At 37.8% G+C, this 18,253-nt stretch overlaps 1 protein-coding gene and 1 pseudogene across 4 annotated transcripts in view; both read right to left on the reverse strand.

Moving 5' to 3' along the window:
* Zcchc2 (zinc finger CCHC-type containing 2) overlaps positions 1 to 18,253 on the reverse strand; it is a 49,499-nt gene that overhangs the window by 12,143 nt on the left and 19,103 nt on the right. For 2 of the 4 annotated variants that reach the window (XM_042668544.1, XM_042668542.1), the window contains exons 4-11: positions 16,202 to 16,273; positions 11,945 to 12,057; positions 8,406 to 8,500; positions 5,115 to 5,198; positions 3,694 to 3,751; positions 2,989 to 3,121; positions 1,846 to 1,910; positions 1,365 to 1,459 (exon numbers count right to left, since the gene is read on the reverse strand). In XM_042668544.1, coding sequence (XP_042524478.1) covers positions 1,365 to 1,459; positions 1,846 to 1,910; positions 2,989 to 3,121; positions 3,694 to 3,751; positions 5,115 to 5,198; positions 8,406 to 8,500; positions 11,945 to 12,057; positions 16,202 to 16,273 — 715 coding nt within the window. Of the gene's footprint in view, positions 1 to 1,364; positions 1,460 to 1,845; positions 1,911 to 2,988; positions 3,125 to 3,693; positions 3,752 to 5,114; positions 5,199 to 8,405; positions 8,501 to 11,944; positions 12,058 to 16,201; positions 16,274 to 18,253 lie in introns of all 4 variants that reach the window. The other 2 variants (XM_042668543.1, XM_042668541.1) reach the window with 1 other exon arrangement.
* On the reverse strand, positions 9,681 to 10,339 carry LOC122098051 (annotated as a pseudogene).

An 18,253-nucleotide genomic window follows, 5' to 3' on the forward strand; every position in this document is an offset into this window, starting at 1 on the left:
CAGAGAGGCCACATATCTAAGGAACAAGGGACACAAAAGCCAAGTCCACTGCTGTCTCTGATCAAAGGCTGATCCTTTGGAAATAGGAAGCTATGGTAAGAATGGCTGCAAATGCCTTCGGAGAAAAGCAGTTACAAAGATGTGAAACAAGAGGCAGCTGGTCCTGTGAGGGGTGAGGTGTGCTTGACAGGAATCTCATCAGGAGATTGACCAATTAAGAATGTTCTCTGAAGACAAATGTAGTAGCTGTAAAGAAAATGAGCCAAGAGGGCCCTGCTGAGATGGAATCTGGGCAGGCAGTGAATCTAGTCATCAACCCAAACTTTTAACCATCCTTATAGTTATTAGCCTTTTCCTCTTGCTTGTCACACAAGGAATCACAGCACCAGTAAAGCATGACAATATATATGCTGCTGGGACTGGATCCTTGTATAGACAGGATGGGATTTTTCATGTCATTTTTACTCCTATGAGCTGATCCAATGAGTTGGCTAGATGAGTTTAATCAAAATGTGACCATTTTTCTTTCACAAATTATTCAATCTCTCTATACAATGCTGAGTTAAAAAATAGACCCCATCTAAGAAATATATTCTGGTGATTTATATTAGATCACAAGTGAATGTACTAATATTACTGTAAGATTTAAATTTTAAAAATTATGATTCATGAGACCAGCTAATGCCTATGTTAGGAGCATACACAGACCAAATAAATATTCCCCAGAAGTTTGTGTGCTTCTATTCTCATTTTTTTTCTGCCTTTTCTATCAACAGTAAAGACCAAAACTAAAACAAAACAAAATACCAAACAAACCCAGAAAAGTAATCAATGAACTAGCAGAAAGGGTGTATCACTTCAAATGAACCATGAGCCTAAAAATGAGCCTAAGAGACCTTAAAATAATAGTGGGCAAATGGACACTACAAAAAACTCTATTATAACAAAAATCTGAGTACTCCTCCCCCTAAAGCCCCACAAAAGAAAGCTACTGATGAAAAAGTCAACAATTCTGAGAGATGACACCTAGAAGAACATGTCCAGACCACCGTGAGGGTAGCCTACAGAGCTTCAGAGAAGAGATCCATGGCCTTGGGTCTCTGAGTAGGAATGGGTCAGAGAAGGAAACAAGCTGGGTGACTACTGGCACGGAGGAGGTGAAGGAAATGTCTACTTCCATGGCTGACTTATAGTCCTTAAGTTTAACTTTATTAATTTCAGAATAGTTTGATTGGATTGCATACACATTAATGCAAGGTAAAATTATACCAGGATATGACACAATAGCTCAATACCTACTAATACCAGTAAGAATCAGGTTAAAGTAAGTATGCCTGGGGAATGGGTATTTGAAAGGAACTCACCTTTTACACCACCACCATGGGCATGCTGAGGAGTGGAGAGTCTAATACCATTTATTCTACTATTCAGTCTGTTGTCAGTTTTCTTTATTTTCTCCCTAAACCAAATGTAAATATTACCAACACTTTATAAGGTTTTCTGTCAAATACAGTAATAAATACTGTACATATTTTTATGGACATCTTAAATACAACATTCATGATTCAGTACATAGGTCTCAGCGTTCTTTGCTTCCCCCTTGTGGGAGGGGGATTGAACCAAGGGATAAGCCTTGAGGTCCTCGCCTAAAAAAACCCCATTTCATATCTATCAACTGCATATGCTAATACTTCCAACTAGAAACCACTAAGCCCAGAATTAATACTATTAAGTCACTAATGAAAATCTATTTGTACTATATAAACTAGATAAACCCACAGTCAAATGCTATATGCAGTTTTTCCTTCTGAATTTCTATTACTAGAAACATTAAATTGAACCTACTTTTCTACTTGTGGCTTTCCTTTCTTCTTATTTACTGAAGATAAATTCCGTTTATCAGCAGAATGCTAGTAGAAATAAAAATACAAGTTAGACCAAAGTTAAACCATACTGCTATAAATATCTTTTGTTCTAATATCAAACACTAAGAAGAAGAATATCTTTCCCCATCGTACATTATAACAAATCTCCATTTCTAACCTATTTTTGAAGTCACTCACCAGAATCCCTAAAATTTACATATGTGGGACAATACTTATTAATAATCATGATTAAAATTCAGGTTTCTTTTAAGGTGGAGCTCTCTACTGTTTTCTGAATACAGCAGTACCTTTTTACAGTTTTGCTTTCTATAGTCAACTATGGTAAAAAAATACATATATATTCACAGAAACATATAGAAATAAACATTTCCTAAGTTTTAAGTTGTTCCTTTGAATACCATGATGAAATTTCACCACCACCTCGCTAGCACTCATGACAGTGGAATAGCCATATTCATGAACATTTATTTACTATATATTGTTATTATTCCAATTTATTTACTGTTAGTCTTTAAATCTTACTGTGCCTAACAACAAATTGAAACTTCTCACAGGAATGTAATGTATAGAAAAGACAACAACAGGCCAGGCACCGGAGGGCTCATGCCTATAATCCTAGCTACTCAGGAGGCTGAGACCTGAAGATCGAAGTTCGAAGACAGCCTGGGCAGCAATGCCTGTGAGACTCTTATCTCCAATTAACCACCAGAAAACCAGAAGTGGCACTGTGGCTCAAGTGGCAGAGTGCTCACCTTGAGCTAAAGAGCTCAAGGACAGCTCTCAGGCCCAGAACTCAAGCCCATGACCAACAACAACAAAAAAAAAACAAAAAAAAGGAAGAAAAAAACAACAACATGCACACTATATGGGATTCAGTAACATCCACATTTTCAGGCATCCACTTGATGTCTTTAGATAAGAACGTATCAGGACAACATCCAACATAGAGTGTTATCAAGTGACTGGGTTTTGCTATAGGTGTGTCACTCTTCCTTCTTCTCAGATACACTAACTGAATGCTTACAGAAATCCTCATTTTAAAAAAAGAAAACAGAGGAAGCAGCAATTCTTTATATGGCACTAAAGAGCCCCAGCCCCATACCTGGTCAGCTAAGGTCACACAGTGCTCTGGGTGCTGGATGGCGGCACAGCTTTGTTTCCTCCAATCCACAATTCCATTCTGTTCGGAGTACTGCAGGGTAAGCCCATCCAATGGAGAACAGCTTGTACCAACACTGCTATCAAAAAAAGAAGTTTATGACAGTGTGAAAGATCTGCCTTTAATAATTAACTTGTTGTATCATTGAAATGAGGAAGCTATAGTAATTCTTCAGTTTGTCTTAGATTTAGTATTTGTCTTATTTGAATATCATGTGATAGGCTTAAGGAAAAAATATTATGAGAAACAAATAGGCAAATATTTAATAGCTTTATTGACTGGGCACTAGTGGCACATGCCTATAATCCTAGGCGGAGACTGAGAGGATTGTGGTTCAAGGCCAGCCTGGGCAAAAAGATCATGTCTCAAGCAATAGCTAGGCACTGTAGTGCATGTCTGTCATAATAGGAAAGATTGAGACCCAGAACAGCCTGAGTAAAAAGAGAATACCTTGCCTCCCTCCCCCGCTACAAAAAAATTATGTGTAACTACCAAGGTTAAACAAGAGAAAAATACAAAAAATAGCAACCTAAAAGACCCCAAGAAAGGAGACAAATGGACACACAGAATGGGCAAACTATTGTCAAATATGTTTTAATTGCTTGGATGTGTACAAAGACATTTATGTTTTAGGAATCAGATACCTACTTCACAACAGGACTCTTCCCAGTATGCTTCTTGTGAATGATGGTGTGTTGTAACACATCTGGAGTAGGAGAAAAAGTCATTCAATTATCACCCTACATGCCCCAGCTAATGTCTAAAAGGATAGTGCTACCAATACAAACAGTAGAGATGGATGGCTAGAGCACTTGTATACATTTCCTAACACAAAAGATATTTTAAAGAAGCAAGTTTTCAAAGACATACTGAGCTCCTAAATTACCTTAAATATCCTTTCAAATTGTTTCACCTAATAGCATATTGACCCTGCTCAACATTAGGAAAATCTTGCTGGGTATGGTGGAATACACCTGTGATCACAGCTACTGGGGAGGCAGAGGTAGGAGGATGTGGTCTAAGCATGAGACTGTATCTCAGAAATTAACTAAAAGCAAAAGGTCTGGGTGAGACTCAATCAGTAGAGTACCTGTCTAACAAGTGGAAAGCTCTGATTTCAAGCTTCAGTTTGGGCACTAAAAGAAAAAAGTCGTCTTGCCCACCCCCCACCCCAAATAAAACAAACCTGTTGCATTTGCCTCCTGAAAGATTGGGATTACAGTTGTGGACCACCAGACCTAGGTGAAAGCTTCATTTGAACCAACCACATATATCTATGTATTCATAAATACATATATTGGTGTGCATGTTTAAATATACTACAAATGCTCCTTAACTACCACCAAGGATTAATATATCATGATTTATCTGTATTTATTAACATTTGAAATATTCAGTCATTTTCCTGGTATTTGCTCTTACAAACAAGGTTGCCTTGAGTACCTCTCTCCACTTCTCCCTGAGCACAAGTGCAGCAAGTTTCACAGAAGTAAAATCACTGGGTAGCAGCATAAAATTCTCTCCAACTTCACCGCATGTGCCATCCACAGTGCTTGAGTTCCCCTTGTTTCCTAGGCTTGATAAGGCCAATCTGATGAATGTAAAGTGATGTTTCACTGTTCTCATTGCATTTTCTCAAATTCTAATGAGAGTGCACTTGCCCATATATTTCCTATTTATGTCTTTTGCCTGTATTTCTGATTGAATGACTTCTCACTTTTTTTTTTTTTTTAAGAATCCTTCTTTAAGCTGCTCTTAGTCTTTTATATATAAATATCCTTTAAATACCTTCTCTTAGTCTGTGGATTGCTTTCTAATTATATGGTTTCTTTTGTCATACATAATTTCTTTAAGATCAGTAGACTGTATGGTCATATTCTGCCTTGTTAAAGAAAGCTTTCTCTCTCTCAGAATAACATTTACAAGTTTAGACTTAACATTTTACAAATAAGTTGCTACTCACTTGAAATTTTTATACATGATATAATCTCTATAACCGTAATCCGATCTGCTCCATCCCTGTAACAACATCCAACAGAATGTCTTATTCTAGTGAGATCTGCATTTACCTTCTTCTTGACTGGAAGCTTCTGAGCTGTCTTCTTTTAAGTGTTCCAATATTTTAGAAGTCTTCAGAGAGGATGGTAAGTTACCTGAAGAAGTAATTCTTACTATTAGCCCTATTACATAAATAAATAAATATACCGTAGTGACTACCCCCTTCTCAAGGAAGAGGAGTGGAGGGTTAGCAATGAAGAGAACATGTTTACTAGTCAGGGCCTTCAAGACAGCTTGATGGTATGGAGTTGTGGAGCCTACAAGCATATAACATCTGTCAGCTCCAAGATGCTCCCTCATGAGATGAACTGAACAAGAAGGGTGCTCTCAAGCAATGAGGACTTCTAAAAATATTGTTTTAATTTTTTTTCAAATCTCCCATTTGTTACTTTTTTGAGGGGTGGGGGTGGTTCTAGGATTGAATTTAGGACCTAACACTTGCTCAATCACTCCAGCCACACCCAGCACTTTTCTGTGGTAGTTAATATTCAAGGCAGGGCCTTGAGTTAGGCCTGGGCTGACCTGGGCTTCAGTCCCCCTACTGTGCTTTCTCGTATCAGTGGAGATGACAGGTGGGCATCACTGCACACAGTCACTGAACTTTTATGCTTGGACTGGCCTCAAAACTCAATCCCTTCTTCTCTACCTCCCAAGTTGCTGGGATTACAGATGTGAGCCACTTCACTTAGCTTCTGTTACTTTTATAAAACACAACAACAATGCTGTCGCTACGATGGATGACTACAAAACTCGCAGTATTACTCTGAATTTATGTCTTTCTATTACAAAGCAGTGACAAGGAAACTGTGGTCACAACACTGACTCAAGGAGCACATTTTGCTAGCAATCGAGTCTAGAATGGGACCTCAACTTATTTAGGAATTTAACACTGTTTTCTTAGATTTAGTTGTCAGGATATGTCGTACTGCTCTCTGTTCTAGAACCAACAGTAGCACTATCAAATTAAAATCAAATCCAAAACCCTGTGTGCACAAATGAACCTTGACAGCAATGTGTTCATCAGTGAAATCAGACATAATCATGCTGGTAGTTTCCAATCTCAAGTTGTGTGTTTTCAACATATTTTAATTTCACACCTGAACACAAAATCAGCTATCCTTGGTAGCACTGCTTATGGGATGAAAACCTTACTTAGCTATCCAGAGTCGTCCCTTACTCATAGCCTCCTCACATGGCACACGCCTGTCCTGGCAGCCTATTTCCCTATGTCTATTAATTCTATGCCCTTTAGATTTGAACAGATACCACTGACAGATAATACTAAGAAGCAATTACACCTGGCTCAGGGAAAGCACTGATTCTTAGGTCTATATGGCTCTAGAGTAACCGTAACTTAACAAAACTTGTCATTTTTCAGACATAAATTCATCCATGGAGCTATGCATCTTATCTGAGTCAAGAAGTCACAAAGAGTTGTATTTTTAATTCTTTTTTTTTTTTTTTTTGGTCCAGTCCTGGGGCCTGAACTCTGGGCCTAGGCTCTGTCCCTAAGCTCTTCAGTTCAAGGCTAGTGCTCTACCACTTGAGCCACAGCGCCACTTCTGGCTTTTTTCTTATGTGGTGCTGAGGAATCGAACCCAGGGCCTCATGCATGCAAGGCAAGAGCTCTACCACTGAGCCACCTTCCCAGCCCCTGTATTTTTAATTCTGATTGCTAATTATTTTCAAACACACACACTCCATCTAACAAATTCAAAAACTTCCTAAGTTATCCTATATGTACAACATCCAACCATAGTTTTTTACTTTCTCAAGTGTGTGGAAATATGTATTTTATTTTCTCCTTAAGAAAAATAATGATATAAAATAATGATATAAAGTTAGCAGAAATTCTCAAAAAGACACCTAAGTGTTACTGGCAAAATATCTGTTTTAAAGGAAGGCTGAGGAGAATGTGTATAAAACTGAACACAAGACAGACAGTGACAAATGCTAAAACTCAAGGGAAAACTGAACACAAAAAAACATTAACAAAAAAGTACATTGGGAAAGTTTTTGGGAAGATGTGATACTTCAGTAGAGTTGTGATTTCAGTGGGTGGTGATGAAAGATAAATGTTTAAGTAAGAGGAAGAATGAACTGAGACACTGGGACAGGAAGTAGTAGGAAGCCCAGGAAAGAACTGAGCCTTCAAGTAGCTAAAGCCTATAAGACCAGAAAGCAAGCTCAAAGCCAGGCTTGACTTCCTTATCAAACTTTTAAAGTTTTTAACATGTTATTTGCAATCAACTTTGTCCCTGTGCTAGTCCTGGAGCATGATAGATTAAGAACTAGCATCTGAATTTAGAGCAGGAAGGTTGAGTGGCTCATGCCTGTAATCCTAGCTACTTTGGAGGCTGAGATCTGAGCATTGTAGCTCAAAATCAGCTGGGGTAAGAAAGTCCCTAAGATTCTTATCTCCAATTAACCACCAGAGAACCAGAAGTGGAGCTATGCTCAAAGTAGCAGAGAGCTAGCCTTGAACAAAAAAAGCTCGGAGACAGCACCCAGGTCCTTTTTGTCAGCCCCATGACTGACAAAAAACAAAACAAAAAAACAGGGGTTTGCAGGTAACTTGCTCATGTATGAAATAATGCACAAGGGATAAAAAGACATTCCCTTGTCCAGCATGGGTTGGCCTTTAAATAATTGGAAATGCACATGACTAGGTGACCCAGGAAGAAGGCAGGGTAGATCACACCAGCATCATCACACCTCCCACTCTGTACGCCAGCACTGTCAAGGAACTAAACTGAAGGACTAAGCATGACCTGGAGTGTCAGAGATTCTTAGTCTGCCCTGTTACATGAGCTTTTATACATTACTCTCTTTAAACTTTCAGTACAGTCAAACCTTGCTCTATCACAGTTCCCTTATTGCGGCTTCACTGTATTGAAGGTTTTTCGTAAAAAAGAAAAATGTAAATAGAGATCCCTCATCCCTCACCTACTACAGGAGTTACATTCCAGAGACCCCTACGATAGGTGAAAATTCATGAAGGAGCAGTGTTATATAGTCATCCCTTGCTATATATACACAGTTCACTTATTACTACTTCACGGATTTTCACCTATCACGGGGGTCTCTGGAATGTAACTCCAGCAATAGGTGAGGTATCACAGTATAAAATTCATTTAAATAATGACAAATATATCTTAATATTTTGTATTTCCTATATCTTAATATGTCATGAGGTCTTTTAATTGAAACTGGTTAACTTTTAATTATAAGATGACACAGCAAAAGATCACTAAGCAAAGGAAAAACTCCGAGACTTCCACAGATGAACAGAGCATGCTTACTGAGATTGTGTAGAGAGTCTGACGACATGGACCGGAAAAAGCTGTGTACTTTCTGACTCTGTAGAAAAGCTTGGGATGATGTTGAAAATAGCTGCCTGCACATTAAAAAAAAAAAAAAAAAAAAGCTTTTATTAATTTCATGTATATACACCCTCAAAATTGCAGTTTAGATTATAAAGAAGACTTAAGGGACTTTTTAATAAGTACAGAGAAAAGTGTTTTTCCTCCTAAAGAATATTCTTCCTATAGGAAGAAGCAAGTAAAATACAACAGAACTCACTCATGATCATTTACTAAATAGATTTTTAATGGTAAGGTTCCAGTTCTGGCAAAGATCTAGTATTTCATTCTTTTGACCAATTGGTCCAATAATTGCATTTTTGTAATGTCTTTTTTGAGTGTCTTCTTTGTCCATTCTCCAGCCCCACTAGGCTCTCCATTAATTCATCCTGAGGCTGCTGCGTGTCTTGTTTTGCCCCTGTATTGGTTTTAGGACTTAACTATTCAGGAGGGAAGGTGGAAAGAGTACAAGAGCCAACCATGATTCTTTTAAAATGGCAATCATTCAAAGACAGTAGTCACTGGAACTCCTCATGTGCGTATGTACTTAGTTTTAAATTACCCATCTAAACTGGAGAATACCCTGGAACATTATCAGAGTATTTTGGAAACAGAACCAAAAACAGGAAAGACCAGATTTATTTATCAGTTATTAATAAACTAGAAAGCTCTAGTAAGTGAAATGTGATCCTTAAGCAGGAAAAACAGACTGGCAGAATTTGAAGTCTAAAGTCTCATATTCTAGCATAATTTAGGAATATCTGATAAAGAAATCAATAATGTGAGAAAGAACTATTTCACTGTTTGAAATATAAGTCAACTGAGGGTCCAACATCATATAGAACAACAAAATAAATACTAATGTGTTTAATACAATCTTTTAATTTTTTAAAAAGTAAATGGAGAATATACGTGGCGCAAACTCAAGTTACAAAGTAAAAGCCAAGTCTCTTTACTACTCTCTAGCCCCTTATTTTCCATAGAGACAAGCCCTATATTATTCTATGACATAAAATAAAGCCCTTTTGTTTTCTCTAGAGACTTCTTTGTAATCAAGTGTGTATCAACATTTACTTGCTTTTCTAGTCAAAATATAGTACAGTAAATATTCTTCAACATTCATCTTAGCATGTAAGATGAGTAACTAAAAGTATTCCTAGTCATACATGATCAGTATTTAACTTTTGTACTGCCAAATGGCTTTCTGTACAAGTTTTACCAATTTATGCTTACTATCAGAGGACCCACAGGTAGACATACGTGTATCCCAGAGAAGATAAGGGAGTGCCCAATGCCTGCACTACAGTGAATCACCGCAGGCCTGTGGTCAGGGTTCAAGGAGCCAGATACTCTCATTTTAAACAAGAAACTGAGAACTGAAGCTGGTGATCCAGGTACTCCAAAATCTGGCCAGGTATTATAATGAAAGTGAGATACTGTTCTGAAATCACCACTACTGATATTTTCTAATTGTAGTAGATATATTTTATAGTATGACTTCACATCCTCAAATGAGCTTCACACTAAATCCAGTTTCTTTAAACAGAATCTCTCGGTCATCTGCTGGCCAGTACTGTGCACTCTTTAACAGATTCTCCACCATTCGGTTTAGTTTGACAACTGCTTGGTCTTCGGCTGCCAAACCATGAGCCAGAAATGACAACATGTGTTAGGAAGTGGGCCCTGTGTTAAGATGTAAGTCGTGCCTCTTCTATGTCAATTACCCTGGCATTGATATACTTTGCAGTTTAACATGACTATGATTATATGGGCTCACATCTCTCTATCTGTTGCAATCTGTTTTCTGGAAACCTGGCCACTCCATTAGGATAGTCATGAGACTCATTTCAAATTTCCAAGTCTAGCTGCTGCCAGTGAAACTAATAGTGTGTGTGTGTGTGTGTGTGTGTGTGCGCGCGCGTGCGCACACTCGCACGTGCGTGCAGTGCGTGAGCATGCTTGTGTGCTAGTCCTGGGACTTGAACTCAGGGCCTGGACCCTGTCCCTGAGCCTTTTTTGCTCAAGACTAGCACTCTATCACTTGAGTCACAGCTCCACTTCTAGCTTTTTTTAGTGGTTAATTGGACATACCAGTCTCACTTTCCTGCCCTGGCTAGCTTCAAGCCAAGATCCTCAGATTTCAGCCTCCTAAGTAATGAGGATTACAGGCATGAGACACCAGTGCCGAGTAGGAGTTCGTTTTTTATTTTAAAGAAAGAAAGAATTTCAAGTACTTTTCCCAAAGTACTTGTTTATTTACTATGTATTTTCTTATTTTACTTTATGCAGAGTTTGTTTTATCTTTAGCATCCAAATTTGTTTTTTAATGTTTTCTAGGAAAAACCTTTCATATTTGTAATAAACCTTATGCTTCCTTGTTTGCATTTATACTTTGGCTACCACTAAAAATCTGTTTTTTGAGACATGTTCTCACTGTTATTACCCAGATTGGTCTTGAACATTCTAACCCCAATGACTCTTCTGCTCTAAATACTCCTAGGACACTTGTTTTCCAGACACTTTGGCACAGATTCATCTACTTCACACTTCCAGTCCAGCTTAGATTGATTGTCCAACATTTATTTAAAACTAAACAGTCATTCTAAATTTCTCTGGCTTCTGTCCTGTGGTCCTATGTAAGAAAGCCCCAACCTTCTTTCTTTATATTTGGACTAGAATTGTTAGAAAAATTTTTAAATGCATAAAACAGGTCAGATTGATACTGTATATACTGACTACAGTGAAAAAGCTACCCTTTATCCAGCTTACTAGGCCTCTTTCATTGGCTGTTCTGCAGGTCCCCATACATGGCTTTAAGTCTTTTCTACTTCAAGCATTTGAACCTCCTTAATTCACCCATTTTTATGCAGATCTTTTACTTGAGAGAACATATAAGCCATTAGTCAAAACATCCTTCAAGTTCCCATCATCAAGGTCCCTGCGGGGAAAGGGACCTTGTCCATGAAACACCACTCTCACCTGTATCTTCCATCTCTTCCTCTCTCTACAGGTACATTGGGAGGCTCTGGGAGAAAGGCCTATGTGCCTATGGCATTGTATTTAGTTTTCCTCTCACCTACACCCATCCTGTCCAATAGTTCAACAATCTAACGAGGACAAAGATGCTGACCTTAACTTGTATTGGGCTCCAGGAGAGCAAATGGTAGGAGCAGGTGCTTGGGAAGGGTTGTTTCCCCTCACTTCCTATCCCGCAACCTATTTATTTAACAACTTAGAACATTTCCTGATAAATATTTTATGGAGAAAACAGTTAAGTTTTTATTCAATATTTTCACATTTTTAGAAGCAATAAAATTTTATTATGTTAGAGAATGATACAAATGAGAAAGCATGGTGCTTTTTACTGTGAGCACAATGGAAAAGATCCATTTCAAAAATTCTCCAGAGAAAGAATCTCTGGAGATTAAGCACCTGCAGCCAGCTGCCAGCTGCTGTGTTTGCATTAGGAAGGCTGTTACCTCAGTATGGGCTCCAGGTCAGGGTGTCGCCGCTCCTCCCTTTTTATGGAACCCTGATTCAGGGCTCTTAAGATGGTTTTGTCAAAAGTCTCTGAAGACAATTCCTTTGGAAGCTAGAAAGACACAAACATCCCAAGTTACATTTCTCCTTACTATTATATATAAGATGCATAAAATGAAAATGAAATACAAAACAATAATATAGGCTATAAAGTAAAAGGTTTCCTTTTCATTTATCATACCAAAGCAGCTTTTTTCCCAACACTTCAACACAGAGGCCTGTCACCTAAGTTTCCCCTAGGGAACATGGCATCTCCTTTAGGTCATATTGTGGAGCTTGCCAAAGTGCCAGCTTCTGGGGCACAAGTGTCTGGGGCATATGCTTTTGGGACATACTTGCATGTAGCTCACATGTCACTCACATTATATTCTGAGTTAGGCTGAAAATTTTGTACAGCACAGCTGGTATTATTTCAATTTTAAAATAGTATTCTGAAAGGTGTTATCTCTCCTCCATAATTACCATCTTTGAAACTCCAGTTTCAAATTGTAATCTCATGCATTACATAATGGACTGAGAGGCATGAAAAGCCAGACGAAACTTTATCTTTGTTTGTTTTTTTTTGGTCTGGTCGTGGGGCCTGAACTCTGGGCCTGGGCGCTGTCCCTCAGCTCTTCAGCTCAAGGCTAGTGCTCTACCACTTGAGCCACAGTGCCACTTCCAGCCTTTTTTTTTTTTTTTTCTGCTTATGTGGTGCTGAGGAATCGAACCCAGGGCCTCATGCATGCAAGGCAAGCGCTCTACCACTGAGCCATCCTGAAACTTTATCTTATTTACATCAACAATACTAATCAGAAGTTTTCTTCAATTCATTGAAGGTGTCCTGGGAACAAGAAATTATAAATAAAAAAAAGCATTGCTTGGTCAAAAAAATTAAAACTCAAATCTCGTCATTTTATTTAAATTGTTTACTTTAAAAACTTGCTAGTAGGCCGGGTACTGGTGGCTCACACCTGTAATCCTAGCTACTAGGGAGACTGAGATCTGAGGATCACAGTGCAAAGCCAGCCCAGGCAAGAAAGTCCGTGAGACTCTTATCTCCAATTAACCAACAGAAAACTGGAAGTGGTAGAGTGCTCACCTTGAGCTGAAGAGCTGAGGGACAGCACTCAGACCCAGAGTTCAAGCCCCACGGCAGACAAAACAAACAAACAAAAATCTGCTAGTTGCAAAGTTAATTTTTCAAGTTTTTCAAAAATTCCAAGTTTAAATTTGACTTTTTGTACTAATTTCTGAATTAGTTACTTCCACTAAAATTGAAAGTAATTAAAATTAACTTCATTAACGTAACCCAAAGGGCCCTAGGAATATAAAAATTTACATAAAGTGATTTACATGGTTTTAATTTCAACAATCCATAATTAATATCTTTTGTAAAGCATTCTGTGTAATTAAATGGAAAATCCAGCAAAGATAGGATAAAATATTACTAATTTTAAGATGCTCTATCAGTGTGTGGCTCATGACTTAATGCAGGAAGATTGAGAGCTCTGTAATATCCAAACATACACCAACTGTGGAAATCCTGTTCTCTAACCACTAACAGAAAGAAACAAGTTCTGGACTGACACATTTTTCAAACAGAGAACCTCTGATCCTACATCTTTATTATATCACCAATTTAATACACAATCTCTATTAAGCATTTGTACACAGACAAAGAAAATCATATTTGTGGAAAAGTCTATATGAATTATCAAATAATTTGTTCTAGACAGTGAAGACAACGACTACATAAATTTTTACCAAGTCAATGAACTGCTTACATTACTAGGCAGAATGTGGGCATGAAATCATTGGTACTGCAGCTTGTTTTTTTTTTCAAGTGTTTTTTACCTGAAATTCCAGAGCCTATATCCAGTCCTAAAGAAAGGATATTAGCTAAGAAGGAAACCACTCCCACTCCCTCCCCCCCCAAAAAACAGCTCTAAATCCACAGCCTAATGCATAGTCACTTACAAACCCTCACTATAATTCATTCTGATACTTTTTTTATTTATCCAGTCAACAAATATTCAAACTTCTGCTCTGATCCCACATGTTGTTGTAGGTACTGTGGATATAGCAGCAAAGGAAGAGAGGAAAACCAAACCAGCACAGAGCTGTTGTGGTAAGAAGAAAAAAAAACTGGGGAACAGACCATGATGAGGAAGACAGAAGCTACGATTTCCAGGGGAGAAAATAGAGAATTTGGTAATCCTGACCTCAAGCCCTGACCTCAAGTTCAGTTCCACACCATCAACCTAAGTTAAAGGAAATTTAAATGTACAGGTTATCAAAAGGAAAGTTCTGCTTTTGAATTTTTGAAAATGGCATTAAAAAGAAGGGAGGTAAAGCTAACAGCGAGTTTGAAGGCTAAAAAGAGGCAATTCATTTTAAGAATATATGTTATATATTATTTATGTAACTAAGAGACATTTGTACTGTTTTAGAAAAATATTATAAACGAATGTTGGCTAAGGGGGGAGAAAATTCCTTATTTGGTGCTTTTTTTTTTCTTAAGCATTCAGTGTTTAGAAAAATTGTCTGACAGAAAAAATAATGTCAAGACAATACCTAAGCTTAAGGGAGGGAAACAAGTAAGGAGAAAGGAGAAAGGAGAAAGGAGAAAGGAGCCAGGGTCTGAACTGGGGTGTGTTACGCTCCCCCATGTTCATGCAAACTGCATGAAACAACTTTGCTTTCACAAATGGCAATGTGGGAGTCCCCCCAAGACTGTTTTTCACCCTTTATCTCTGTACCTCATGTAACCCACCACCATTAGACCTGTGACATGGAAAAAATGAGAGAAGAAATAAGAGCACATGGTTTCCTAAACCAAATGGTTTTGTTCATGATTTCCTGCCCATAAAATCTGATAGAACTTTAATATCAAGAGACAGATGAGTTAGACACAAGCAGAAAAGATTTAACAGGTAATGTAGGGGAGAAGTAGAGCAGCCATCATCATGCCAGCCAGAAGCTCTGTCTCCAATGGGGCACTACCCTCATTGATGGTGCCTGGTCCACCATAAGTCTCTTCTGACCATTCCCACAACTAAGTCCAGGAAATGCCAGTGTTACCTTCCTCACCAAGCTCCTGGGACTGTTGGTCATGACCTCTGTAACTAGACGCAAGCAGGCAGGTACTAACTTTAATAGGTGAAACAGTCCTTGCTCTAAGACAGCTAAGTTTAAAATAAGCCACAGAAAAATAGAATTACTATGTCACCCCTGGGTGTTACTTAATTCAAAAAGACTAAAAAGAAATCCAGCTGAATTGAACTGTGTAAGAGAACCAGCCGCTACTGTGGTACTCAAAGCTCTGTGGATGGGCAAAAACAGTATTGATTTAGAATATACTGACAAACCAGATTGAATAGAATATACTTATGATGATAAGTAGACAACTTAAAAACCAGAACTGAGAGCTAGAAAGTTGGGGTGGTAGAGTGCCGGCCTAGCAACCACACGACCCCAAGTTCAAACCATGGTCCTGACAAAAGCCAAAACCACACAAAAATACCACTGGCCTGGACACTTCAGGTGCTATGAGTGAAATAATTACACTTTCATTCAGAGGCTGGCAACTGAATGAGGAGTATTTCACATTTTTGGACTTACTAACATTCAACTTTAAAATATTGGCTTACTAAGAAAAAGTAATTTATTGGTCAGTTTCCTTTTAATATTGATTTCTACCCATATGCTTGTCAATAAAATCTAATTTTTTTTAAGGCAAGGGTTTTAACAAAGTGTATTTAGATACCTTTTACCTCTGCAAACCTGAGTAGGATGTTTCTAACAGCTTATTCCCAGTGGTTTTAAGATTCTGTAATATGGGGGAGAAGGAGCTGGAACTCAAATGAGAAAGAACAGAGCAAGATTCAAGGGAAGGCCAGACAGAGAGCACGGGACAAGTCTTATCTCATTTTTACAGATACACCTGGGGAAGTACCCTCACAGGCAGCCACCAACAGTGCACATCTTTGTAGCAAAGAGAAAGCAGTAACAACAACAAAAGATGCTCCGTATTTCCTTATGATGCTAACAAAAGCTAATTTAGGTCTTAATAACATTGTGTGCTCTACAACTTAAAGAGTCTGAAGCCAAATTTTACCTGTATTTTCATTTTCTTAATTTTTTTCTTAACACTGAGTTTTTAGATTGTTTATATTATGGAAAAATCATTTTAATAAAAAAATCTGTAATTTTACCTTCAGTAGAAATTCTTGTAGTTCTTGATGGGTTTTTGTTACTGTTGTGACTGAAAGATCAGACCAATTTACCTGATTTAAAAAAAACACATATTGCATGGTTATTGCTAGACAGGAACAGGCTTAAAAAAATAAAAGCCATGTGTAAGACAAAAACTTAAATTTTATTTAGAGTAACAATTATAAAGTTTACCTAACATTGTTATTTCTTCAGTTGTTTAATTGTACAGTAACAGTTTACTCAAAAAGTTTTCTAATGAATCCCTTTAAACTGCACATATTTTTAAAAAGCATTCCTATACTGTGACTACATTTTAGTTTTTCAGAAAATAATTTTTTAAAGTCTTACTTTTTTGCTTGGTAATATTATGACTCTAAAATGACAGTGTGGATCCAAGCCTCCAAAGATAAAGGTGCAAGCTCTTGAAACTTGTTAAATAGTATTCCTTTCATTAGGGAAAAAAACAGTACTGAGATTTGAACTCAAGGCCTGGATTTTGCTAAACAACTATTCTACCTATAACCCATGCCCCATTAGCCCTTTTTTCCTCTTTGTTATTGTTCAAATAGGGTCTTGTTTTGGCATGGGCCATGCCACATTGTGATCCTTCTATTTATGCTTCCCTGGGATAACAAGCATGTGCCACCATGGCCAGTCTTTTTGCGTGGTCTGGCCTTGAACTACATTCCTCCTGATCTCAATGCCCAAAGTAACCTCCAAGTACAGGTGTAAACCACCATACCTGGATAAATATAAATTCTTAGAAAAAATAGTGAGAATGTACTTCTCCTAAAAGAGGGTCTTACCATTTTATATATTTTTGGTTTCTTTAGAAATTTCATCTTTAAAATTTTAGCAAGATGCTTGGTGCAAGTATTACTTCTATATTGAGGTAGGAAAAAACTATACTCGAAAAATGGTTAACTGATTGTAGTGTGACTCTAATAAGCAGAAGAGCCAGAACTGGAACCTACACTGTGCTGCTCTACCTCCTGGACTTGGTTATGGACCATTAATAACATTTACTATAGACTTATTTGAGCTATGCTAATATATCTAGGCCGTACCAACTATTCATACTGTAATCATATGCTTAAAAACACATAGGAAATTTTATCCAGCAACGCTCTTTTGATTGTCTGGCACATTTCTCAAATAACTTTTAAATGCTCAAATGTTCATGGAGTAGGCACTGTTCTCCTGTGTCAGGAAATACAGGAATGGACAAGAAAGACAACTGTTACTTCCATTGTCCTAGTGCAGTCTAATGCCAGAGACAGGTAAAACCAAACCATCAGGAATTAGTGCTTTATAGGTAGCAAGTATGGAACAGAACATATATAACCACCGTGTCAAAAAGGTACTAGAAGGAAGCAGCATTTGTGCTCAACACTAACTGTGCTGTGCTCTAGGGCACAGGGTCAGTAAAGTCTTAAGGAACAAGCTTTGAGCAATAGCAGCCAAAGGAATGGCAAGCAAGCCTGAGCATTGAGGGCAAAGAGCAAAACATGCTTACAAGTGAGACATGGAGATTAGGAGTGAAAAACTAAAGATATTTCTACTTCTGAATAGAAGCCAGAGTTTTGATATTCATTCAATGTATGTACTGAGCAGGTGACACGGATGGGGAAGGCAGAGACTGAAGATGCCTGCTTTGACAAGAAGGTTTTGAAGGATTTTGAAAGATGACAAGGAGAGACCTTAGGAGGAGGAAACATTCTGTCAAGAGGTCCAGAAATGACTTCAGAAAAGAGGTATAGCTAAAATCTGGTGAAGCAGTAGAGAAATGTGGTCTTATTCCACATGACTTCAAGGTATGTATAGTACAACCTCAAGAAAAAGGGCTTGTCAATAATGCTTGGTCTGAGCTAAGAAAACAAAGTGTAAAATACACATCAGGATCTGAAGCCTGCAGAAATTTCATTTTTATATTTCTTACATTTCAGGTAATAGATATATTAGATCAAATAAAATATCAAAATGGGGGGGGGGGGAGAAGGAGAGAGGGAAAAGGTTTATCAGTGAAACTGAAGAAGAGAAGGGTCAAAAAG

Source organism: Dipodomys spectabilis, unplaced genomic scaffold (genome assembly GCF_019054845.1).
Source record: "Dipodomys spectabilis isolate Male_0828 unplaced genomic scaffold, ASM1905484v1 ptg000455l, whole genome shotgun sequence".
Lineage (NCBI taxonomy): Eukaryota > Metazoa > Chordata > Mammalia > Rodentia > Heteromyidae > Dipodomys > Dipodomys spectabilis.